At 36.8% G+C, this 27,489-nt stretch overlaps 1 protein-coding gene across 2 annotated transcripts in view; it reads right to left on the bottom strand.

The window, feature by feature from the left end:
• Positions 1 to 27,489, bottom strand: part of PRKCE (protein kinase C epsilon) — a 308,889-nt gene that overhangs the window by 50,175 nt on the left and 231,225 nt on the right. For both annotated transcript variants that reach the window (XM_032216245.1, XM_032216246.1), the window contains 3 exons: positions 23,982 to 24,078; positions 22,384 to 22,595; positions 17,861 to 18,034 (listed from right to left, as the gene is read on the bottom strand). In XM_032216245.1, the coding sequence (XP_032072136.1) occupies positions 17,861 to 18,034; positions 22,384 to 22,595; positions 23,982 to 24,078 (483 nt within the window). The remainder of the gene's footprint in view (positions 1 to 17,860; positions 18,035 to 22,383; positions 22,596 to 23,981; positions 24,079 to 27,489) is intronic.

Raw genomic sequence — 27,489 nt, 5'->3', positions numbered from 1 at the left:
AACATGCATTAATTGGCACCTTTACCTCCTGTGCTCCTCCACAGGAGTCCAATGAGATATTCCTGCTTTCTTCCCATATATTCTGTTCCCCCACCCCATTCCTAGTATTCATTTCTTTTCCAATTGATACACAATTAAAAAAAAGAATTACATCTAAACCATCAGCTTTTGTATTTGCAAGAACATGTGTGAATCTTTCTTCAACTATAAAGATTTTCCCCAAAGAAATGTTGAAGCTCAATATTACTCAAACATAGACAGATTGGACTGAATATTTATTTATTTTCAAGCAGGAAAATGTGCTTCTTCCAAATAGTTCATCCACATAGAATAAAGATAGGATGATTCTAAGGAATAATTTTATCCCCAATGAAAAAGCAATTGAAAGGCATCTTTTTATTAAATTCTAAAGTCTACCACTCAACTGCAATGATTGCAACTGACATGAAAATCAACTAAAAGAACTTGCAAGCCAATCTCTCTGCGAAAGACTCAAGTACCAGATTGTGAATGGGAAAAGATGATTGCCGTTATAGTCTAATGCTGCCCATCACACTGTATTGAACTTGCATGTTTCTAGTAGCACCAGATTAAACATTGTGGGAAACAGAGTTTTACTCTCAGGATTCTTTCTAGATCAGCTGACTCTCTGGTTTTATTCAGAAAAGAAGCACAATTCCTACACTCTCTTCTTTCAAATTAATGGATCACTATAAAATATTTAGAAAATTAGCTCACATGAGTTTGGGAAGACGTATGAGATAAAACATTAGAGGTGTTACAAAAATGATGAATCATAATGCCTAGAATTTTGGGAGGTGGGAGGAGAAGATGAAGAGGATGTTAAAAGAAAAAAAAGAATTAAAGCCAATATTCAGACACAACGTTCATTTTCAAGTTTAAAAGGCATTGCTGTAAATATCTAGGGAAACATTACAAAGGCGGCGCCAATGTAGGAAAGCACAGTTAACCTTGACCAGAAGGAAAGGGCGAATTTCAACAATAAGCATTTTCCTTTTTCTAAACAGCTGGTTTCTTGAACTTCACTTAAGCAGAGGAAATACTGTAAGGTTGTAACATGCTGTTACAAAGACTTTTGTTAATCCTCCTTCCCCACTTTTTAAAATGTGGCTAAAACAGAGGATGATGGTAAAAAGATGTATATATTCTCACAAAACATCATTTGTAAATATGCATGCTTTATACATTTTTAAAGATGGTAAGGCAGTATTTTAAAAAAAATCTGTACTGCAATGATCAGCAAGGAATTTTACCAATCTTCAAAACAAATACTTCAAAATACGCCATCCTCAGACTTTTCAGAAAGAGTTAAAAGTCACATTAACAAACATATGGTCCAAACTAAAGAAACATGTGTGTGTTTGTCCATGTATGTCTGTACTATTCTATTTTGTTTCATCAGTATGTTTCATCACACAACAATATCTTTCATCTTCCTTAGTAAACTCCTACTCAAGATGAGGGACGTCTTCAGCGTCAAAAATATCACAATACCCTTAAAAAGCAGAGATGTGATCACACCATCATGGCTACCATATTAACTTTTTCTTAACCACCACGCTGCATTTGGATGATTGGAAATTATCAACCACCATTGACATTCATATAAGGAAATAAGTGAGCTTTCTTGGGAAAAGTAGCAGAGAATGTCAAAGTGCCACTCTTAACAAAAACAATCCAGATACGTATTTCTTGGGGAAAAAGGAGAACTTTGGCCAAATACTGTGATGTTTACTTTGAATGACTGTCCACCTGCTGTTTGCTAAACAAGTGGCAAGGGAAAACTGGGTGTGTTGGGTGATTGCATACCAGCCACTATGCCTTTTGTTCAAAAGTGAAATCTGATGTGAGCCATTAAAAGGAATTTTTAAAAAGACCACAAGAGTTTTTAAAAGGAAAACTTCACTTGTTTTTTGATGATGTACAGGTGAAACTCAAAAAATTAGAATATCGTGCAAAAGTTCATTTATTTCAGTAATGCAACTTAAAAGGTGAAACTAATATATGAGATAAGACTCATTACATGCAAAGGAAGATAGTTCAAGCTGTGATTTGTCATAATTGTTATGATTATGGCGTACAGCTCATGAAAACCCCAAATCCACCATCTCAGAAAATTAGAATATTACATGCAATCAATAAAACAAGGACTGTACATAGAACAATATCAGTAATTACTGCCTCAATTGACATGGCATGGAAGCTATCAGCCTGTGGCACTGCTGAGGTATTATGGAAGACCAGGATGCTTCAATAGCAGACTTCAGCCCTTCTGTGTTGACCCTGGTCTTAATGAAGCACAGTGGTCCAAAGTCCTGTTGCTCAGTGGTCCAAAGTCCTCTTTTCTGATGAGAGCAACTTTTGCATCTCATTTGGAAACCAAGGACCCGGAGTATGGAGGAAGAATGGAGAGGCCAATCAAGCACAATAATCCCACGGTCATTGAACCATTTTTGGTGCTTTCGGCAAAAGTTGCTCTCATCAGAAAAGAGGACTTTGGACCACTGAGCAACAGAACTTTGGACCACTGTGCTTCATTAAGAAAAGGGTCAACGCAGCTGTCTACCAGGAGATTTTGGAGCACTTAATGCTTCCTTCCGCAGACGAGCTTCATGGGAATGCTGATTTCTTTTTCCAGCTGCCCACACTGCCAAAAGCACCAAAACCTGGTTCAATGACTGTGGGATTACTGTGATTGATTGGCCACCAAACTCGTCTGACCTGAACCCCATATAGAATCTATGGGGCATTGCCAAGAGAAAGATGAGAGACATGAGACCGAACAATGCAGAAGAGCTGAAGGCCGCTATTGAAACATCCTGGTCTTCCATAACACCTCAGCAGTGCCACAGGCTGATAGCTTCCATGCCACACTGCATTGAGGCAGTAATTGCTGCAAAAGGGGCCCAAACCAAGTACTGAGTACATATGCATGCTTATACTTTTCAGAGGTCCGATACTGTTCTATGTACAATCCTTGTTTTATTGATTGCATGTAATATTCTAAATTTCTGAGATGGTGGATTTGGGGTTTTCATGAGCTATATGTCATAATCATCACAATTATGACAAATCACAGCTTGAACTATCTTGCTTTGCATGTAATGAGTCTTATCTCATATATTAGTTTCACCTTTTAAGTTGCATTACTGAAATAAATGCACTTTTGCACGATATTCTAATTTTTCGAATTTCACCTGTAGATCCTGTAACTCTGCTGGCAACTGAATAGGATCTTAGTTCTCACACAAAACTTGTTGATGAGGAAAATAAAGGATATCTAAGTGCAGTTCAAACATCCATGCGTGACTGTGAATTATGTTGACTGATGGTTTCACGTGGCATAAGTGCAAACCTCAGATATTTTAGAAAAGGCCAACCTATTCATTCATGTACTGTAGACCTGCAGCAGATTGTCTGCCACAAACATGTGAAACAATCATGGCAGAATCCCTTCATAAGAACTCTACTCTCCCCTCCCCTCTATTTCATTTCTGGTGTATTTGGGTATTAATTGTCTCCCCAGGTGAAAAAGAAGCTAAGTTGCCCCAGACCTCTGGAATCTGAATGGCTAGAAAATTTCCCATTCTTCAGCAGGAACTCAACTTTGGGAGGGGGAAATAATAATGGGGAAAAAACACAACAGAGAAAGCACTTAGAAAATAAGATGAACAAGTTACAGAAGTGTTAGATCTACATGCCAAAACTAGTAACCACTCAGCAGTTAAACACATACACACAACACACATGCACACAGTAGTAGGAGAGAAAATGACCTCCACAACTGACTAAAGCATCACTGAAAAGTGACAAAACATTCCTGATGTTCTGCCTATCCCTTATTCATGAAAATTTTACCATGCTGGCTCAAGTTGTCTTAGAGTTTTTGGAATTAGCACCTACATCACCAGGCCCAGTTAGTAAATCTGTTTCTATGTGCCATTCTGAGGAGCTGCAGCCAAGAAATGTTAGAGAAAAATGAAACTTCTAGTAGCCATTCTCAGTTTGAACCCCATCTCTCTGTTTCTCATTGAAAAAAAGATCAGTAACTTTATAGAATAATACTCATCCTGAAGAGTTACTGATTGCAATTCAAAAATATATTGCCTAGTTTAAGTCCAATACAGTGTTTAACAATAATCTTAAACTACTTAATAAATGTCAAATCCAATCCTTTCTATGAAAATAAATATAAATTTTATATTTAAAAATATGAGCCTGGTGAAATATACACTTCTAAGAATTCTGAACTATTGTTTACAAAAGTACAAATGAAATGTAGATATTGGGAGATATAAGCATGAAATTACATGCACAAAAGTAGATACATATTTTGTATGTTCAGGTAAGTGTAGGACCTATTTCAAACAGAAATCCATCTAGTTCATTTATCCCATACAAGGATAATGGGAATAGCCCTTCTGAATTGGGACTAGACAAGATGCTTTGTGGGAATGCCCCAGGACTATGGAACAGTTTATTTCCAGATATTCATTTTTTAAATATTATTTTTGGATGAACAGCTTATCTCTGGGTGGGCTACTACGGGTTTGCCTGGATTTGGGAGAACCCATAGCTAGCATTATGGGCAGTTCAGAGAACCTCCAAATCCCACCCCTGGCTGGTCCTGCCCACCCTGCCCCTCCCAGGATTCTCCACGCAGCCCGTTTTAGATGCAAGGTAAGTGCAGGGACCATGTGGAGAGTGGAAAATGGGCCTCCTGGAAGTTCTGGAAGACTGGAAATGGACCCGTGAGGAGGCAGTATTTGCCCTCCCAGAAGCTCAAGGGAAGCCTCTGGAGCCTGGGGAAGGTGAAAATGCTCCCCCACCATGGTGCAGGAGGCCGACTACACCACACCCACCATAGCCACCTTTATTCAACAACTGGGCAGAGAACCCGTTGCTGAAATTTTTGAAGCCCACACCTGCAGATTTACCATATTTTTGAAAAGCAGTTAAGACTACTTTTCACTGACCAAAAGCTAGGGAAACTGGTTTCTGTATATTCATTGGGGAGGGGGGAGTTTTTGAATTTTCAAGCACTTCTTTCAGCTTTTTGTAAACCACCAAGAATTCTTCTGAGGTGGGCAGTATACAAATACCACAAATAAACAACAAACTAATCTCCAAACCCTGGAAAGCAATACTTTTAACAATAACATTCAGGGATTTCTGTTCATATTTAAAGAAAGAACCAAGTTAATTTCTACCTGCTGCCAAATTCTACCAAACAATTGCAGAAAGGGAAAAACAAACACTGGTTGTGCAAACTTATTCATCATGCTGTCTGACTCCAGGTCAATGGTGGAAATTTCTGTTTATTTTACTGAAGTATATTGATGTTTCTGGAAATGGGATATCTATGACTTCCCTCTGGACACATTATTATGTTACCTATTTGAAGGTCATTGGATTAAGAACTTTTTATACACTCATACAAATCAAGTAGGATAAAACATGGCCTCAAAGGAGTTGTTTTGACTATCATTTAGAAAGGAAGCTTCAAACAACTGATGTTAAACTTTCTAAAAACTATTGTCATCCTCATAATAATAAGTTCCTCGGCTGCCAAATGTAAGTAATACTGAACAATCTATTTCACATGTTTATTGGAATATAAGTACATTTATAATATATTTTGAATCAGGTATTGTTTTAATTGAAATTATCTTCTTTGTTAAAGAAAAAGGTCATATTCAGATAAATTTGGAGAAGACAGGAATATTAATGGCTACTACTCTTATTAATTATATACCACTTGGAAGCAATTATTTTCCCTTATAGACTATTTGTGAATTTCCTGTCTCAGTTTGACTATTATGCAACATGGGGTGATAGATTAGATGGATATTTGATCTGATCAACAGGGCCGTTTCTTATAGGCACAAAGAATCCTATGAAAAAAAAAGTGTTATTTCTTCCAGGGAAATCTACCTACCTCTAATTAAAATAAAAAGAAGATTGACACTATTAAATAGTCTCACAACTTACTTATATTAAATAGTTATAAAATTGCAGCTAGCCTTGCCTGATAATTATTAAATGGTTGGAAGAAAAATGTTTCACAGCACTTGGAAGATGATTGACCAGAAAGAAAGCTGAATAATAATAATATGTAGATTGACAAGCACTATTTATCTATTTTTTGCAAGACTCTAAGAGGGAATCATGATTGTTTTGTCCATAGAAATTAAAATCCTATTTTATTATTACTAAAATCAGTATATAGTCTCTCCGCAAGGAAAATATGTACAAAAGACCATTCTCCTGAGAATGTAGGATTCCTCATCTTCTTCAAGTCAATTTATTGATTTCCGAACCCTACTTAGACATAAGCAGCAAATGTAAAATTATTTATTTATATTAAAAAAAAAATAAACCTGAACTGCATGACCCGAATTCTCCATTTACCTTGAGCAAGGGAAGAAGGAAGCAGGAGCGAGACAGGACATCCTCGCAAATGGCAGAATATGCATGCACAACATGGTAGGTGTAGCATTTTTTTCATGGAAGAACACTGAGCATTTTACTAGATTAAAAATCATGGTTATTATTTTTCTCCTGTTGCTGCCTGTCTCTAGGATATAGAGTAATAAGCCATCATGAACAGGAGGACAGGATATTTATGAATATCAGCTGACAAAATCTGTTTTTTATACTCTACCTTTAAAAAATTGCTATGAATGCAGCTGGCTGCTTTCAACTTAAACCTTTCTTTGCTATTAGTCTCTTACACAAGTCCATCAAGTAATCAGAAGAAGATTTGAAAACCCTATAACAGAGGACCAATCGTATGAAAGTGATGCTGCCCTTAGGTTATTTCCACCAGAATTTGGTTGGACTCTTTGATTGGAATGTGGGACAAAACAGTACGGATATAACACAACTTTGTTCATTTTGCGAACCAACTAATTTCCCCCTTCTAGAGTGTGGTCAACTTCTGGAAGGCAAAAGTCTTGAATGTTGAGAGTTTCTAGCTACCTCATTGCAAAGCATGACTTGCTACCTAATGAAAAGGAAAATGGAGCAGAATTTGGAGTTATTTGTGAGTCTTTTTAAAATCTACATTGTCGTCCTAAATGGGAGTTATGCAGGCAAAGGAAAACAAAGTATAAGAGATTAGATTACTCACATGGTTGAGTTCACAAATCAGCCTTAAGGATAAATGAATTACACCATGTTTTTTTAAAAAAATTATATACTACAAGGATGGGAATTAATCTTCTTGGGCACATCACCAAGAACAATTCTTTTTCAGTTTTTCTCACAGATTGATCATTTCAAATATTTATAAAAGTCAGAGGTTTCACCTAATGAAAAAATCCAAGGATCACTTCCTCAACAAAAGCTCAAGAGCTATTGTCTAGTTTAGACATTTCATGCTAGCATTAGTTGTCTATAATTCACCAAATTTAGGAACGGGAACTAAGTACATATGACTAAACCTAAAAATTAATAGTGTTATTTATATTCCTGTGTGGATTGCAGGAATACATCACCTGCCTACAACTGCAAAATTAGCATTTACAATTAGATAACAAGATAGGGCTAATTATTTTGGCAGGAAGACCAATTTCAAGCCTACACTTTTCTCTTAAAAGTTCATCCAGCCCATTCATGATTGGTGTCATATCTCCTTGAGGCTTCTTCACTGATGTAGCTGTTTTTACATACAATATTCCCTATAAGCAATCTCTCAACAGACTGGCAGCACAACTTTAGAGTATGCTGTCCAATTGCTGCTGAACAACATTTAGGTTTTTTATTCCATGAACCGAAAGATATGTGCAAAGTACCAGATCTATTACCTTCTCCACTCAACATCAACTTCCCTGCAGATAACTGATATTGCCTTAAATGCACAATCACATTTACAGTATCAGCTGAGGTTGTGGGTCACATAGAATAAATCTTTATAATTAATTAATATTACTATTAATTATAAAGATTAATTAATAGTAACCATTAACCCTCCATATAACTCCTTTATTATTTTTAAAATTAAACCCCATTAGTTCTTCAATGATTGGTTAAAAAAATCTTATGGAATTAATTTTTGGATAGGAAAAAATGTGATATATTTGTTTTTGCCCTTTAAATTGGAGCTAATATTGTACATACAGTACATAATAATTTGTGTTCTGTCAATTTAAACTCTTGTTTTGAGTTTTTTCTGTAAGTTCCTTTGGAAAAAGTAGTTTGAAAGACAGAATGGAAATTTCTCAGACATTTAGAAACATACAGACATGCATATCTCTTGACTATCAAAGGCAGAGAAGAAATGTTATAATAAATATATTCTTGTAGTGTGAAACTATTAGTTTCTGGAACTCACTTCTGCATCCTTCTTGCAATGGTTCTCTTTCCCAGTCCCTACCAACAGCTATCAGGGATAGGATTGAGACTATTTCCATACAAAGCATGCAAGTAAGTAAAGTTCTACCAAAGTTCTGCTACCTCCATCTATGAAAGAGAAAGTAGTCTCTAAATAGCAATACCAATAACACTTATATACTGATCCATAGTGCTTTACACTACATAGTGCTTTTTGAGTAGATTACAGTGTCAACATATTGCCCCCAGCAATCTGGGTCCTCATTTTACTGAACCTGGAAGGATGGAAGGCTGAGTCAACCTGAAATGCTGTTATTTTAAAACAGCATTTCAAAGCCAGTAGGACTTGGCATATGCAAATCCAGAATAGAATAATCCCTTCTTCTGGAAGATAAAACAATGTTTCTGTCCTTTCCAACATGAATATTGTTAAATGAGTGGACTAATTCCCAGAATTCCAAGTCAGAAAGCCATTGGTAGGAATTTTGGAATTTGGTCCAGAGAAACAGAGCGGTAAGTCCAGGATGGAGAAGACTGCTCTAAGTCCTCAGCTACTGAATATTTTCAATTAATAGGCACACAGTCAATGAATGCACAGACAGAAGGCAAAGGGGAAGTAATTAACCTGAAGCTTGACAAAATGAAAATATTTGACAAACTGCCTAAAACTATACAATGCATTAATGTTAAATTCCACATTCAGAGGAAGAAGCTCCAGAGTTTAGCCATAACAAAAATACAGCATTTCTGAAAATTTTGAAAGCAGTCTCCAGCAAACAAAAATTCACACACATACACATGATCCTTTTTTCTGACCACTACAGATTTAAATACTATACATGTGGTTGCCACTATCTTCTTTGGGCTTTAAAATGTGATGGAGAACTGATGTCCATATTTAAAGTTGACAAAAGAACACAAGTCCATGAATATTCAGTCCTCCCTTTAGAAAATATAAGTTGATGCTCCCTAGAGAAAGAAAGGGGTTTTTCCTTGCATTTGACAATCACACTGTATTTCCTAATCCTTTTGAAGAACAATTATAATAAGCGGATACTTTAAATACAATACAGTACAATACATAAAACCTATTACTCTGTATTTACACATCATTTAGGGAAGTGGGTGGCAATACAGTATATGGATACTTTTCAATGTTTCTTTTTATATAAAATTTTAAAATAAAATGTTAGTATTTTCTAATTGTTTCAAATGCTTTTTAATGCAGCAACAACAGAAGAGAATCTCCTGTTTTCCATCTGTACTTTTGCTACCCTTGGTGCAATATCTGTTTATTTGTTGAGATATTTTTGCATGGCTGAATGGTCCAAAGCTCCTAATATTTCCCATAACATGTTGGTATATAGTTGTCTGAACAGGATATTCAAGCTATATCCTTGAAGTGACTCTGTGTAAGCAATTAATATTTGTAAGCAATTAATACAAAAATGCAAATGTGCTTGCCAGCATTAGTACCACCAGTGAGAAAATTAACATTTCATATGCACACAGCTAAAGGAATCAAGATTTCTAGAATTGTCAAAACAGAGATTATTCTTACACTAAAAACTCCATTTAAATCAGAATGAGATATTTTTAAAAAAACCATCCAGACTGATTTGTTATTAGGATTCATATATTAAAGTGTGATCAATCATATGAAGGGCACATCTCAACGACTATATTAGGAAAATATTTTCTAATTTTTGATTAGTGGATAAAGACTCAGGATTTGGCCATGCTAGGTCTCAGGGCCTCTGTACAAGCACCATTACAGTATTATTTTTACAAATTCATTTTTAATGTTTTCAAAACTTAGACATGTTTCATCTGACTTTAAAATTAACTGATAGCTCTAATTTATCTGCTGGTTCTGTACCAAATACATCTGACCACTGAAATTCATGTAATTATTTTTGAGATTGGTATTAATCATATATCATACTCAGTCAGGGGTATCCACCCTTGGCAACTTTAAGACTTGTGGACTTCAACTCCCAAAATTCCGTAGCCAACTATACTAGCTGGAGAATTCTGGAAGTTGAAGTTCACAAGTCTTAAATTTCCCAAGGTTGCACACCCTTGTGCTAGGTCATCATATTGCTTTGTTTGTTAAGAGGTATAATTGAAATTCAGAAAACATACTTGGGTTTCTTAAATAGAGCTACATATTGTATGTATAATAATCATGTGAATCATACCAACAACTTCCTCAGAAAGACACAAAAGCTTTGCAACCTATCTCACCAGTAGCAAAGAAGCCAGTACTATTACTTATGTCATGCATATTTGAGTCATCTTTGGATGGATTCCACCTTATAAGAAATAACACAAGCTGTATTATAATCTATATTAACATTATAATATACTTATACAGAGTTAAAGAAACTCTGGTGGCAATAATATTCTATTATGAACACAATCAAAAGTTCTCCAGTCTTCGTTGTCATGTATCAGCCATTATTTAGTTATAGCCTAAAATTGTTTTCCTAAAACTTTTTAGGGATTTTCTTAAAAACAACAACAACAAAAAACACTAACAGGTATTTATGAGCTTAAATAGAAATATCCCAAAGAAATTCATTATATTATAGTGATACTTGGCAATCCTAAATGATCCTCACTGTGGTACAGAACATGAAATAGAGCCTTGACAAGGGTCTTACATGACGCATGGCAGAATTATCAGACAATGTAAATGCACTTTAAGTGGATTACATCCATATAACAAAATCTTCACAACAGGTTTAGCTGCCTAGCAACCTACACAATAGATAGTTGGATAAAACGGATTACAAGCCATTGATTAGCCCCAGACAAATATACATCCGACCAGCCAGTCAAGTTAATTTTCACTCTAAATCACAAATGACACATCTTGGCCCTCTGGCCAATAATTACAAGAGAATCTTAGACTGCTGTCTGTACAGATTGGTGACTGGAAAGTTGTTATAGCATAGTTTGTCAATGAGATCTGAATATAACTGCAACTCCAGAGACGTTTTTCCTAGGAGAAAATAATCCATCTCATAATGAGATGAACACGCTCATTTGGGATTAACGTAATTTGAAGTGCTATGAGGTGTCTACATGGTATCCATTTTATCCTACATTTATTAACATTGCCACTTTTGAGAAACTGTTTTGGCCCTACCGTCTTGCCACTGTCCATCAGTCTCTCTTCATGGAAAAGAATCAACACCTATTTTTTGTCAGAACTTTTTCTACATACAGTTTTTGTATACAGTTTGCTGTGTTTTATATATTTGTAAATTGTCCAAGAATCTATCTACTAAATATACATTTTTCTGCGTAGGTAAATTATACAAAAATTGTTTAGAAAATGGAATTGGTGTGTATGATACTCCCCCATATAAGTTATTCTAATGTAAATTTGCAAGGTGTAAATTGCTCTTTTAAAAAATCTAGTATAACTTTCAGAAATATTCTGTGCCTCATAAACAAATGAATATACTTTTTTCGATTCTGTAGAGTCCTTGATGCTTTCTGAGCTTGGTTGTTTTCTTGCAGACATTTCATTATCTGATTCTGTTTATATATAAACAATAAAACAGTAAACCACATCCTAATCAAGGAATTACTGAGAAGAAAACATCACTCCCATCAACACTGACAAGGCAAGCCACTGAATATAAACAGAGCAAATTCCACTCCCTTTTAGAATTGAAGATGTTACCTAGTCGGGTAATGAAATGTCTGCAAGAAAACAAGCAAGCTCAGACAACATCGGAGATCATATTGTTCAAACCTGAATTACAAATATTCTCTTTTCAGGTCAATGTTATGAATAGATTTTGTGGCAGAATTCATATGTGTGGATTATTTAGTTTCTTGGTTACAAACCAGGATTTAAAATTTTTCCAGAATGCCCAATAAATTATTTTGACATTTTTGTTAGAAAGTCTGTGACACTCACTGACTTTCGTGGAAAAAAGTAATTTTGAACAAAGTTTTCCAAATATTCTGTTTGAGGTATTTAGATGATGCTCATTCTCTTCCAAATTCTCCAAGATGGACATATCTCTGGAGCCAGTGACAAAAGAATATTTGCTGACGATACCACTTACAAAGAAACAACAAATAGAAAATTAAATACACTTTTTGTTACAATTGCTGTGGTGAACCCACTGTCCCTTTTTCTGTTCCTCATGGACAAGACTGAGAATTTTGAAAAGCTCTGGAAAACACATTGCCCTGACATAGAGAATTTTGACCTGGCAAATTGGTTTATTGGACTGAGAATGAGAGCTGTGCTCATTAAGAAATTATTTGTAAAATAAGCAAATGTTAACATTCCTGTTGAAAGATACAATAAATATTAGGGGTGGGGCAATAATGGAGCTTGTCACTCTTCCAGAATGAATGGCGTAATTGAAGTGCTGATGGTCACTCAGCCTTTGGAGAAGGAGAGAGAAATGCTAATGTAAATATGATATCCCTAATAGGGATTCAAATATGCTTATGAGAAGTTCCCTTGGCACTCACTAAACCCCCAGCCTATTTCATTTTTTTCTTAGATTACTTTGACTTGAATAAAGTGTCATATGCTAGAACCATCTGTTTCTCCAGGAATCTCCTTCCAGTTTAATATAGGCCTCATAGGAATGTTTAGGACAGGGGTAGGGAACTATGGCCCCTTTATGAATTGTGGACTTCAACTTCCAGAATTCCTGAGCCAGTATGGATTCCTCACCCCTGGTTTTTCAAATAATGAAAATGCCCCTGTGGTTTGATCAAAAATGTGCTCTCCTGGCTAGAAAAAATGCAGAGACGACGTACAATTGGATTATAATCTCCTTGTGCTTAAAAACAAACAAACAAACAAAAAAAAAACTAGGCAGAATGAATTTTTTTCAGTTTAACCACCATGCAGCAGTCATTTTCTTGGAGAACTCAGGACATGCTCCCAATAGGTCAAATATGCCCCCAGGCTCCAAATGTATAAGGTAAAGGTAAAGGTTCCCCTCACACATATGTGCTAGTCATTCCTGACCCTAGGGGGCGGTGCTCATATCCATTTCAAAGCCAAAGAATCAGCACTGTTCGAAGACGTCTCCTTGGTCATGTAGCCAGCATGACTAAATGCTGAAGGCACACGAAACACTATTACCTTTCCACCAAAGGTGGTCCCTATTTTTCTACTTGCATTTTTAATGTGCTTTCGGACTGCTAGGTTGGCAGAAGCTGGGACAAGTAATGGGAGCTCACTGCGTTATGCGGCGTTAAGGATTCGAACCGCCGAACTGCTGACCTTTCTGATCGACAAGTTCAGCATCTTAGCCACTGAGCTAAATGTATCTCAATGTATCCAAATGGATACTGATGCAGAAAAACATTTCTCCTAATAGTTTATAGTTGCCATCTTTCTTTCCTACCAAAATTCCAGAAGTTAAGTCAGCTTGGACACTGAGAAAAACATTAATGTACATTCCAATGCAACTTTTGTTATTTCACCCACAATACAATAAAAGGACCAAGTGCACTGTGAATACATAAAAATGATAGCTGGAAGCTATGGTACCTGGTAGAAGAAAACCAAAAATGTTTTGACAACCTATTATTTTGTTTGTTTCTTTTAGTGTGTGTGTGTGTGTGTGTGTGTGTGTGTGTGTGTGTCCTGGGTACTCTGAGCTTGGTTGTTTTCTTGTAGACATTTCATTAACCAAACCAAGTAACATCATCACTTTGTTTTAATTAGAGAGTGTTTAAAGGAAGCTTCTGCACTAATCCTTGAAATTTTGGTCTATTGCTTTTGCCTAGAATGCCAGATACCAATGTTGGTATTGACCCCTATTTTTATTTTTTATGACTAATTTTATTTTTAAAAAAATTACAATAGTACCAATAAAAAAACTAATACAAACTTTAAAAAAGAGTAAAAGGAAACATGGAGGGTACAGAAAAGAAAAGGAGGAAAAATAAAAAGTAAAGGAAAAGAAAATATAAAAAGAAATGACTTTCCCCTTAATCACAACATATAAATAATTTTAGTAATGTCTCCTAAAATACAGCAAATGATCTGTTCTTGCCATATCCCATCTCTTAATGTATAAACAAATCCTTAAAGCCTCGTCATTTCAGTCCCGGTGTCAGCAGAAGTCCTTTAAAGGTACCAGAGACAACAACAGCTTTTTGTGGAACTGTCTTCAACCTGCCATTTTTGCTCTGCAAGAGCATTTTTATTAGCTACTGTTAGTGCATCGTGGACATATTAAGGCCCCTAACCCATCTCCCACTTCTGGGACTTCCTTCTAATCTCACGGCTGAAATCAGCACCACTGTTGTCTATAATTCTGAACAGAAAAAAAACAACACCCTACAGTCTGGAACCTGCAGCTAGATTAATATTGTTAAAGGAAATGCACTATGAAATGTTATTAAAAATATAAGGGAATAAAAACAATTCCATTCTTCAGTTTAAAAAAAGGTGGCCGGTCTCCTTAGCATTATTAGCCTGAGACCTTCTAAACCAACTCTACCCCTGGTTTTTATTGTGTATTATAATAGTTAGGACTGTGATTTGGAACGCTTCCAATTCAAACCGGACCACCAATCATTCTTTCACTAGACAATCAAAGCAGAGGTGGCAGTCAGCAGGTTCTGACCTGTTCTGGAGAACCGGTAGCGGATAGTTTATGTAGTTCGGAGAACCGCTAAATACCACCTCTGACTGGCCCCACCCCCATCTTTTCTCTGCCTCCCAAGTTCCAGCTGATCTGGAAGAAATGGGGATTTTGCATTAACTTTCCCCTGGAGTGGGGTGGGAATGGAGATTTTATAGTATCCTTCCCCTGCCCTGCCCATCAAGCTACGCCCATCAAGCTATGCCACGCCCACCAAGCCATGGCCACAGAACCAGTAGTAAAAATTTTTGAATCCCACCACTGAACCAAACCACAATATTCCAAAACTGTAGATATTGTAGAATATTGATCTGCCTTACAAGACTGTAGTTCATATATGTGAAGTATTAGAAAGACTCATGCAGCTACATAAACTACTAAGTATTATACTTTTCTGAGGAATATTATTGCACCTACTACAAATGAGATATGCAGATTTCAAAATCTGAAAGGCAGATTTCGAACATTCTGATTAAGGAATTCTTTCCACAATAAAGAAACTTCACTATGCTTGGCACAGCGCTCAATTCCATACATGTTCCTGTGACATTCTTTTGCCTGCAGTTAAAAAAAAAGCATTTCACACCAAAAATTTAGAAGGAAATCTAAAATGAAGGACATAACAGAAATCCAGAAATTGCAGCTATTTTCCAGGCATTGACACTTGGGAATTAGATAAAAATCAATTTAACTGTTTATATTACTATTATTATTTTAATCTGGAAACTTTTAAAACCTATTCTAATGAATCTTTATAGAAATAAAATGTGTAAATTCACATTTGTATTCCCACATCTTTATCAAACCTCTTAATACTCTTTTCTCCAAATTTGCCCAGCCCTAAAATGATAGCGGGCAATTCATGGTCTCCCGCTAATCTGCCCAAGCACATCCAAAATATAGCAAAATGTTATGGCAACAAGTTTGATTTTTTTAAAAAAGCCATTTTATCAAACACATAACCAGTCATAAAAACCTACAACACATTGTAAAATTAGAGGTGGGGGGAGAACTAAATAATTTCAATCCCACCCACTTGGTGGACACAATCCTGTTGTGGCCCTCTGTGTCAAAATGTTGTTTTTTAAAGGCAGGACTTCAGCCAGGTTTAAAAGTATCACATTTTTTTCAAATACAAGAGTTTTCAGATCCTTAATATTAGACCCATGTCACCTGAAATTTCCTAGAAGCAGAACTCTCAAATTTACACTCAAGATAAAGCAGGTTGGAATGCTTGCATTTCGATTGCACCAGGGCTTTAAACTGACAGTTTGCCTGCCCATATCATAAAAATCGCAAACTTTGTTTATTCTGAGAATTTAGAAGTTTAATTTGCTTACAATGCCATACTTATCAATATTTCTATGAAGTTATATAACAATTTAAAAAGGAGAAACAGAATAGAACTGTCAAAAAATTCTCGTTTTTACATCTTTAGTGCCACCTTCTGGCATTTCAGATGCAATACAATATATTTATTTTGATATTAAAATCTGTTAGAAGTTCATTTTTAAAGGAGTTTACAGTACAGAATTAGGTGGTAGATTGTGGAATCACTGAAATGGTTTTATAAATATGGTTTAGAAAATGAGTTTTTAATATCTATGTGGAGGAAAACCCAACAAAGAAAATAAGTTGTACTTAAATTTCAAAAAACAGACAAATGAAAGCAACTTTAGCAAAAAAAAAAAAAAAAAACAATTTTGGAGAACCTTAGGCATCAACCCCACCTGGGAACAGATGAATTGGTCCTCCACCAGTCCATATTGCCATCAAATGTGAGACAGACACTCAAGATTCAGGCAAGATACACGAAACCTACCATTCGGTTCCATTGCAATTCTCCGTTTAAAATGAGAATGCAACTTTGCGTTTAATTATGTATTTCAAAGATATCATTTAAAATATTTTCATTTCATAACTTATCTTTCCAGACATCTAACCCAGCTCTTCCTAACATATTTTGACAACTGCAAATGTTAAGGCATAATTAAATTATTAATACAATACAATACAATACAATACAATACAATACAATACAATACAATAATCATCTTTGTTGCTCTTCTCTGCACTCTTTCTAGAGTCTCCACATCTTTTCTACATTGTGGCGACCAAAACTGAATGTAGTATTCCAAGTGTGGCCTTACCAAGTCATTATAAAGTGGTATTAACACTTCATGTGATCTTGATTCTATTCTTCTGTTTATGTAGCCTAGAACTGTGTTGGCTTTTTTGGCAGCTGCTGCACACTGCTAGCTCATATTTAAATGGTTGCCGACTAGGACTCCAAGATCCTTCTCACAGTTACTACTATTGAGCAAGATAGCACCTATATTATACCTGTGCATTTTGTTTTTCTTGCCTAAATGTAGAACCTTACTCTTCTCACCATTGAATTTCATTCTATTAGATAGTGCCCAGTGTTTAAGTTTGTCAAGATCCTTCTGTATCTTAAGTCTACCTTCTGGAGTGTTGGCTATTCCTGCCAGCTTGGTGTCATCTGCAAATTTGATGAGTTCCCCATTTATTCCCTCATCCAAATCATTGATGAAGATGTTGACGAGTATTGGGCCTAAAACAGAGCCTTGGGATACTCCACTGCATATTTCCCTCCATGTAGGTGCAGTTCCATTGAGGAATACATGTTGAGTGCAGTTGGTCAGCCAGTTATGAATCCATCTGGTGGTGATGCTGTCCAACCCACATTCTTCTACTTTATCTAGTAGTAGGTTATGGTCTACCTTATCAAATACCTTACTGTGTGACCATCCAGGCGGCAAGTATCATCCAGTTCACAGGAGACTTTAAATCCCTTGACAGATCAGTAGTTAGGTATGGGATAGATTGAGATAGCTTACCTTGGTCTGGAAGCAGCAGTAGAGCTGTGTTAAATACGGATGCTTTCGTGCTAATGCCAGAATCCGTTTTTCTGTCATTGTACAGTCCACATCATCATCTTGAAGAATGACATCTTTCTTTAAGACTTTCACAGCATATACTTCATCTTTACCTTTGAGTTCCGCTAGCATGACCTAGGATCAAGGACAACATCTCATTTATAAAATACACTGCATACTTGTTACACTAATAACAACTGGGGCAAAATGAACCATCACAAGCACCTTGAAGCAAAATATTTTGAAAAGGCCCTATGTACAGTACAACATCTCTCTGCTTGTCCAAATACAGACACATCTGTACATATCCCTTAACAGTTCAAGATATAGTTTGAACTCAGTATAAAAAGGTAAGCAGTGTCATCTCCAATGTAAAAATCAGCTTTTCATGAAAGATAGAGCCAAATTCAGTACTCATCATAAAGTTTAGTATCCGTGTGAACAAGTAGATCCATTTATTCTCAGGATAACTTTATAATTGAAGATATGCAGAAATTCTTGTGTTTGATGAACTATGAAGAAAGTTTTGCACATGTTCCAACAACTTATGTACAGCTTCTATAGATGAGAGTATATTTGTAATCAACTGCAATATGCCCATTCATACACTTAGAGTAGATTTCTATTGCTATTAATGCATAATTCTTGAATAACTAAATAAGAGTACTCCACAAGCCTAATTTTGAGCAACTGTAAGGGGAAATGACATCTGTCTACCTACCTACCTGTCTGTCTCTATCTGTCTATCTCTTTAGTGGCTACTTCTTATAAGCCAGCAGGGAAAGGATATAGGGGTACGCGTATAAATATTTGTAATTCAGGATCTCTGGCACTAATTAAAAAGCCAAGGATAGACACAATGATTCTACTTTGAACCTGACTGATAAATTTCTGGTTTCAGTTCCATTAGATGTCCCTACCCAAGTAAATCAAGGCTTATAAGATTTTGCAAGTAAACCAGATAGCAACCCCGCTCTACCAAGTCTTACAAACTGTAGCCACAACTTTAGGCCCTTTGTCAACATGGTTCAACATTCACTTTCCCTCTACTATAACAAGTCTTTCTGCTTCTGGCTACATGGTCCTTATCCACTTGTTCATGAACTAATGCTAGAATGAATAGAGCATGATGTGAATTTCCTCCTCAGTAAATTTCAGTCAAATAGTTTGCATATTTTTTGCACCACAAAACTCAGTCTCTGAATGCAATTTTAACTGGAATAATCAAACTAGGTATTAGCTAGATAAACTGAATAGACCATTGTAGAGTTTTGCAAAGTCATTGTGTGATGATTTCACAAATAGTCCAGTAGTTGATCTAAGTCCCACAGCTCACATCAACACAAAGCAATTGCAAATAAATGTATTGAACATGCATAAATAGTGTTCTTTAATTAATTAAGTATTTAAAATATATCACAATTTAGTAACAAATGAGATCACAAAAGACATTGAAAGGCATATAAATTAGCCTTTACATTTATACTTCACAATACAGATGATGATGTCATCAGAACCAATGTACATTCAATATGGACATAGTTTTTGCTGCAGATGAGAGCCAGGTTCAAGATTTAGCAAAATTATACACCTACCAAGAGCCTACGGATTAGAACAGTCTATAATCAAGTGATTCCTCTTTACCATAGCAACTTGCTTATTCACTCAGGCATGATAGCTAGTGGTATGAAGGGACATTGTAGTGAGAGGGGGTGGGCGAGGGGGGGGGAGGGAGGTGGGAGGGAAAGAGAGAGAGAAAACAGTGGATTGGAAAAAGCTGCTTGGTCTAGTACTGCAACCATAGCTTTATATCTGGACAATGCTGCATCCATGTTTTTTACATATATACATTATATATACATCCATATATAATTTTACCCTAAAGAACATTGCAGCATTGTCCAGATATACCAATGATTGCAGTACAGTACTAGAACAAGCCGCTTTCTCCAATCCACTGTTTTCTGTTTGACTAGAAATACCATACTTCCTAAACAGCAGTTGCAGGGAAGCCTCCAAGTTGCAGATAGAAACATATAAAGGAAGTGAACCTGGGGAATGTTCAAAGAATGTACCCTCACACAAGAGAGGGAATCATGGCAAAGTTGGATCTCTTTATTTTTAATAACACAGGTCTTCTTGAGTAAATATATTGGCCCCAATGATGATATTTGGCATATGTCTATGACCTTTAGAATTGTAGATATCTCTGATTACCTTGCAAAGAGCTGAAGAAGCCAACAATGGCTCTATAATTATAGAAAATGAGATTTGTCATTATTTTTTTCACTATTTTGTAACCACTTTATTGGGTTTAGTGATTGGAGCCAGAACAAATGCAGTCTAATATCTACATGCCATGTTAAGTGTGCATAGCTGGCAAACAGAAAATATAAGCACAAAATTATTTGATTTGCAGGATCAGAAAAAGCAAAACAGGAAACATCTACACAGTGAAGAAATGTCAATCACCTGACAGAACACTTTTTACAGTCAGACTCCTTGACAAACATAATTTAGCACTTCAATAAGTAGATATGTATTCAACTCACAGTATAATATTGACATTAAAAAAATCAGACTTTGAAATGAGAAATATTTCTGCCACAGGACTTGTAGAAATTCACAGTTATACACTCTTGCTATAGTTCTTTTCTGTACATATATTGCAACATATTCTTTTATAAGAACAATAAAGCACCAGATTGTCATGTGTAAAGGACATGTGACCAGAATGTAGAGCCTGGTCTTCTGCAACTACAACTACAACATCAACTTTTTGTCAAATTACTCTCCTGAAGATATATTGGCTTATGATTTTATGTAAGGTCAGAAATTCTGGAATGTCTTCATGCCTAGAAGGCATCCGTTGAAAAAGAGTTGCCAATATTATCCATTGATTCAAACTAGCTCACAAGGCAGCAGCATCTGAAGGAGACTGAAGTCAAGATGATCTCACAAGAATCCATTGTACCTACCAGCTTAGATCTGACACCACTTAATGGGTCAGCAAGTTTATCTGTGCCCAAAGTATATTTGCACTGTATAGGTGGGATGGGAACATTTAACAAGCAGTGTCATAAAGGACTAGAGAAACCAAAGTCAAATTGCAATTTATTTGTAAGATTCATACAATGGCAGAGATAATTCTCCTGGTGAGGAAGACTACATGACTTTACAAATGACTCCTGAAGGTACTTCCCGATCCCAAAATCATGGAAACAAATATCACCAGTTGCAGGCTGAGATACAGAATGCTATGAATTTCCTACAATCTTTCAGGCATGCATTTAGCATTTCTTGCCATCCTATTGGATTTTTCCTTCCTTCCATTCATTTTTTTCTTTTCTATTTTTAAAAGTATTTATATTTAAATCTCTAGATTAATGGGCAATATACTTTAAGGGCAAAAAGAAAAAATAAGGAAAAAATAATGCAGGAATAAAAAACCAAAACATAATTTAAAGCTAATGAAGTATAGCAATGAATGAGCTGCCTAAGACTTGTGGAATAAAATGGATTTAACTGATTTTAGAATGTCAGCAAAGTTGAGGCCGCGTGTACCTCTGGGAGGAGAAGGTTCTGAAGGATGTGGACCACCACAAAGTTTGTCTTATCCTCATTTAATGTATTTCACTGGAGAATTTGGGAGGGGGGGGGTTAACAGCCTTTCTCTAAATGAACAAACTGGACAAGCCAATCCAATAATGATAACATGATGCAGTATATATTTTGAGAGAATTGGGGGCCGGGGGGGTTCTGTTAAGATACAGCCTGTTGTGCCTTAAAATGACTTCTACTGTACTGCCTTAGAATGGATTCTACTGTACAGAGCTGTGTTGTTGCCATGGTAACAGCTTCACAGTACTCCACAAGGGGGCTCCCTCTGGTAAGGGGGAAAATCCAACATTAGAAATTGCGGTGACGTTCATAGAAGGAGAGTTGGGATAAATAAATACCTGTGCAGTGCAGGTTTATTAGCTAGTAATTTATCTAATTTAGTTTGGTCTCCTGCTCACTGCTTTTTATAAAGTCTTTTTATGTGGCTCTTTCTTAATATGCTATTCTAATACTGCTTTTGGCAAAACAAAAGTTGTATACCTTGGCCATAATTTCATGTGACAAAGAATGTATTTCTATAGGCACCATAAATGTAATGGTAAATGAGAAAGACGTAGAGAGGCAGGATGAAGAGATGCTGCCTGAAAAACAGAGACCCCATAGCCTACAGCAGGATGATAGATGAAGAAAGAGGCTAAGAAGGGACCCTTCCAATCTTCTCAAGCTGTAAAGGAGATGGTAGGATATCTCTAGCTTGAGACTTGCAATATTCTGTTAATGTACTCTTACAGTTAAGTAAGATTAGATCATCTGTTCATGTTTCCTGTTTAGTCTACCTGAGAAGCCTGTAATATTTTCAGCTTAGGAATTATGATAAGGCAAGTGACCAAAAAAGAATCAAGTAGCATTTGGAGGCTGCTCACCTTTCCAAAGCTGCCTTTTCCTAATACTTTGATGAAGTTGAATTCCTCCAGGCCCATTCGCTTTGTCTGAGCTTTGACATCACTATTTTCCCCATTCTCCCCCGGTGTATTAAGTTGGCTATCAGTTGAGCTTGTTGCTGCTCCCCTATGTTCTTCTCCCCGATTGTCAAATGATAACGCTTTCCTGATGTTATTTTCAAGCTCTTTGATTTCTGTGTGAAGACAAAAAAAAAAAGTATTGACCCGCAAAATATTTTGCAAAAACCTCTGCAGGATTTAATATTAATTTTGGAGACAGATGAATTATATCAGGTGCTTTTGGAGTCATAAAGAATGAGAGGTTATGGTTCCCAATTTTACTTTCCTGACTGAATTTAAACTGGTCTAGGGGCAGAAAACAAAGGAATCTTGTGGGAAAATGTATGCCTTAAGCAGAGAGCAGCCTATCAGATTTTGGCTCTGCTCCAGAATTCCTTTGGGAGGTTCAGAGCCCTTAAAGCAGTGGTTCCCAAACTTGGCAACTTTAAGACTTGTGGACTTCAACTTCCAGAATTCTCCAGCCAGCAGAGCTCTTAAAGTCTTAAAGTTGCCAAGTTTGGGAACCACTGCCTTAAAGGGTTCCCTGACATAGCACACTGGAGCATTGTGACATAGAATTAGGTTGTTTTGTCATTTTAAGGCAGCAGTGATAAACTGAGGCTCCAGGGCTACCTGTACCTCTAAAATGTCTTCTGACTATTATTGTTGACAACTGGTGGTGTAATTTTCTGCCATTTTGAAATTTAATTGCAAATAAACTCTAAACGCATCATAAAAAAGAAGAATTCGTTGTGTGACAACTATTTGTCTCTTGACCCCACTCATTGTGGACACACAAAAGACATTGCCAACCATGGCGTTTTCTTGTTTGGGATTATTAATTATTAGATCCCAATAATTGATGCTTTAATTATTGGGGTGTTTTAAAAAACAGTTACAGTGTTGGGTCCAGACAAGATTTTAAGGCTTTGGGGAATCTCATCAGCATGGGAGCTATACAACACTTACATCATTCCAGGCGCTGCTACAAGAAAAGTATGCTTCCTGGATCCCCCCAAAAATGACACTGCTTAATTGAGGGGATATGAAATATGCCCACTCTGCCAGATCATAGTGGGCAGGCAGAAATCACAGAAGACAAATAGTCCTGAAAATAGCTAGACACTATACCAGATAGGGCTTCACAGGTGATAACCAGGACCTTGAATTACACCCGGCAGCACAATGGGGATCGTATAGCTCAAGAAGAAGAGATCAGTGTGCTGAGACAAGGCAATCACTGCTTGCACACTATGTTCTGGACCAATTGAAGCTTTCAGGGGAGGATGGGGGGTCTTCAAGAACACCCCATGTATTCTGCACTGCAACAGCCACACTGTGAAGTGACAAGGGCATGTGTGACTATCTGAAAGCTAACTGATTCAAATTATGATATTGTTTAGAGGTTGAATGTTCTGTTAAATTAGAACTGGTGGAACCACATTTTAAATGACATAGGTTAGTCAAAATGTTAAGGTAAGTGCAGTTTATTTATTAGGAGAAAATATATGTTGATGAACCTTGATCACATGGGGAAGTTGGCGCTGACTTTGATCTGTCATCTTCTCCTGGTGAGGATCCAGGAACTGGCGGTTGAGATTCTGCACCTGGAACAAGCTAAGAATAATCCAACAAAAGAGACACTTAATCACAGTGATGTGCTTTTCTGACATGGCATTTATGAGACACTAAAGATGTAACTTCACATAACAATGTTTTTCTGCAAAAGGAGAAAGGCAACTGAAAATACATTTTACCTTTAATCAAAGTTTAAATCTGGAGTTTCTTTAAATCGTATCGAGCCTTTAAAACCCTTTAAAAGTCTTTTTAAAATGCTCCAACACTGCAAGTTTTCAAGAAGAGATTGGACAACCATTTGCCTGAAATGGCATAGGGTTTCCTGCCTAAGCAGGGGGTGGACTAGAAGGCCTCCAAGGTCCCTTCCTATTCTATATTCTATTCTTTTCTATTCTATTCTCTTTTCTACTCTACTCTACTCTATTCTATTCTATTCTCTTTTCTACTCTACTCTACTTTACTCTATTCTAAGTTTGTGAAATAAGATTCTAATAAAATCTTCATGGATTTAATCCATTGTAATATGCTTCTAGAAAAATATTGATGACATATGAAAATGTGCAAGACTAAAAGCTGAGTGGGTTTTAGATTATATTCACCAAAGCCTAAGGATGCTTGATTTTAACAATTTTTGTAGGCACATGAGCCAAAAGAACGATACAGTTTCATGCTAAGATTTAAACATATACAGCTTCATCAGAAATCATTGCTGAGCCCAAAGTACCCAACAGCAATGCAAGACTACCTCTAACCACTAAGAAATCTGTGCTGGTTTCTTGTATGGAGGCTCTCTGTATCTAAGATATCGAGATCCACTTGGAAATGCTCAGTGTTCCATATACAAAAGATGTGAGAATTATGAAGATCAATAAATATATTTTTCTGTCTCAGTGGGTGACTCCCCCTTCATGGAGGACTGGTTAGCAGCAATCGTGAGTTTATTCTGTAAGGCTAAAGAGAATTCTTCCACAGGACTTTTCAATTATGATGTTGTGTTGCTATGATTGGTTGGCACCATCTATGGTTATAATTTTTCTGTTTTTATTATTTTATGCCAGTGATGGCGAACCTTTTTTGGCTCCCGTGCCAAAAGCGGGGGGAGCGCAGGGGGATTGTGCGTGGGCATGCCACACCTATAATGCTATGCACGTGACACCCATAATCCATGTGCACATGATCAGCCCCCCCCCCTCCCCCGCATTTGGCACAATTATTTTTGTCCTTCAAAGGTTCCAGAGGCTTTCTTGGATGCTGGGGAGGGCAAAAACAGCCTCCCCTGCCCCCCACACTCCGAGGCCTCAGGAGCTTCCATTCAGGCTCTGGAGGGTGAAAAACAGACCTACAGATAAATTGGAAGTCCCAGTTTGCTCATAGGGCCAGTTTTTGCCCTCCGGAGCCTTCAGGGAAGCCTCCTGAAGGCTCTGGGGCGAAAAACGGCCTCAAAAGAAGGTTGAAGTCAGCTGGCCAGCACGTGCATGTGCTCTGGTCAGCTGACAGGGCAACGCTTCATGTGCCCAAGGAAATGGCTCCGCGGGCCACCTGTGGCACTTGTGCCATAGGTTTGCCATCACAGTTCTATGCTGTTCTTTGATCCACCATTTTATTTCTATGACTGTTTTGTTTCTTGTTGGAAGTGACTGTGAGTTGCTCTGTGTTTGCTAGTATTAAGTTAATTAAATAAATTTATATAGGACAGGCCGACAATATTCTGTGAAAAAGCAGCACATGCTATTTCTGCTTCACTATTGAAGTCAGTAAAGCAACTGCAGAAAGCAATGTTTAGACACCTACCTGGGAGAAAGCCATACTGTCCACAATAGGATTTACATATTAGTGTACACAAATTGTATGGACCATGTATGTATCGCTGGGTATAATTATTGCATTCTCCGTATGTACAGTATACTTTCTAACTGATGTGTGTTTGTGTAGAAGGTTTTGCAAATATCTACTGAATTGTTTCAGAAGAATGTTATTTCACTATGTTTCCATTTGACATCATTGTAATAGCATAGAGGGCAGAGTTTTTCAACTAGATAAGAATATTTACATTTAAGAGTATTTACATTCATGTGTGTTCCCAGAAAAGGACTTCAAAGCAGTGGCTGTGATGTTTATGTGGCTTCCTGACAAGAAATGTTCTTTCTAACAATTGAAAAAAGAATACAACCATCTGTGATTTCATTGCTACTAAGGTCACATCAGTCTAAGGGACAAATTGCTAATAATTGTCCCTTAATAAGTTTCATATGCATGATGCAACTTCAGGTTTTGATTATAATTTAATTAATTACAGAAGGCAGCAGAAATTAGGGGACTGGAAATTTATATCTTTTCTTCCAGAATGCAGAGCCCTTCTCACTCAAAAGTCAGATCCCTAATGATCTGATTTATGATAGCCATAATTTCATTTCTATTGGATTACTACTTCGTGGTCTGGAATCTTGTAAGGAAAATTGTTCTCAGCTAGCAAGAGAAGAGAACCGTGCCTTCCCATTCCAGTTATGCTGCAAACATCCACCCTTAATATTTTTTCATCAGAAGTAAGGGGCTTTTTAAGTCTGATGTCACGTACATTTCCAGAGTAGCATCTAATTTATCCTTTAGCCCCATTAGTCTTCCATCTCTTCAAAGATAACAAAAAGTTAATCTGATATTGTAATTCTAAAGCGGGGTATTTACCTGGGCCATGTAATTTAACAGAAAGGAAAAATAAATGTGTGGACAGTAATTCATCTTCTTTAATTAAAATAGCTAAAAGTATTTATTCTAATCTACAACATGCCACTCAAAAGGCTAAACTGAAACAAGTTATATATCCTGGTTGATGGTAAGGAAGTTGTACGAGAAATGCAAATTCATGGATTTCAAGCACAATGTCAAGCTTTCTTATTCATAGGTAACATGTTTTAGTTACTATGTCAAGAAAAAAGTTAGATTTCCTACCCAAAATGCAACAGTCTAAATCTAATTTGTTTCGGTGATAATTATTTAAGCAAGAAACAATTATACTGTGTATCCCCGAAAATAAGATAGGGTCTTATTTTCTTTTTACCCACAAAATATGGCTTCGGCCTTATTATGAGGGGAGGGTTTATTGTTTTGGGGTTGCCGGGTGGCTGCTCTCTTGTGAGCGGGCTCCCAAAGAGCTGGACACAGCCTCATGGGCGAATGGTTGTGTTACGCTGTCGCAGAAGCACAACACAACAGCCATGAAGTGACCACGTTCACGAGCAGCCACCCAGCAAACCCCCTTTCCAGCCAGGCACAGCCTTTCCAGCCGGGCACAGCCGAGGCCGTTATGGACTGGATGAGGGCTAACAAGCTTGTACTCAACCTGGAGAAGACCGAGTGGCTGTTGTGTTTTCCTCCCAATAATTCGATCAGTGTTCCATCGCTCAGGCTGGGGGGTCAAATTTTATACCCCTCAGAGAGGGTTCGCAACTTGGG

The sequence above is a fragment of the Thamnophis elegans genome, chromosome 4 (assembly GCF_009769535.1).
Source record: "Thamnophis elegans isolate rThaEle1 chromosome 4, rThaEle1.pri, whole genome shotgun sequence".
Classification (NCBI taxonomy): domain Eukaryota; kingdom Metazoa; phylum Chordata; class Lepidosauria; order Squamata; family Colubridae; genus Thamnophis; species Thamnophis elegans.
Note: the sequence above shows the minus strand (reverse complement) of the source record. Positions and strands in the feature narration are given on the sequence as shown.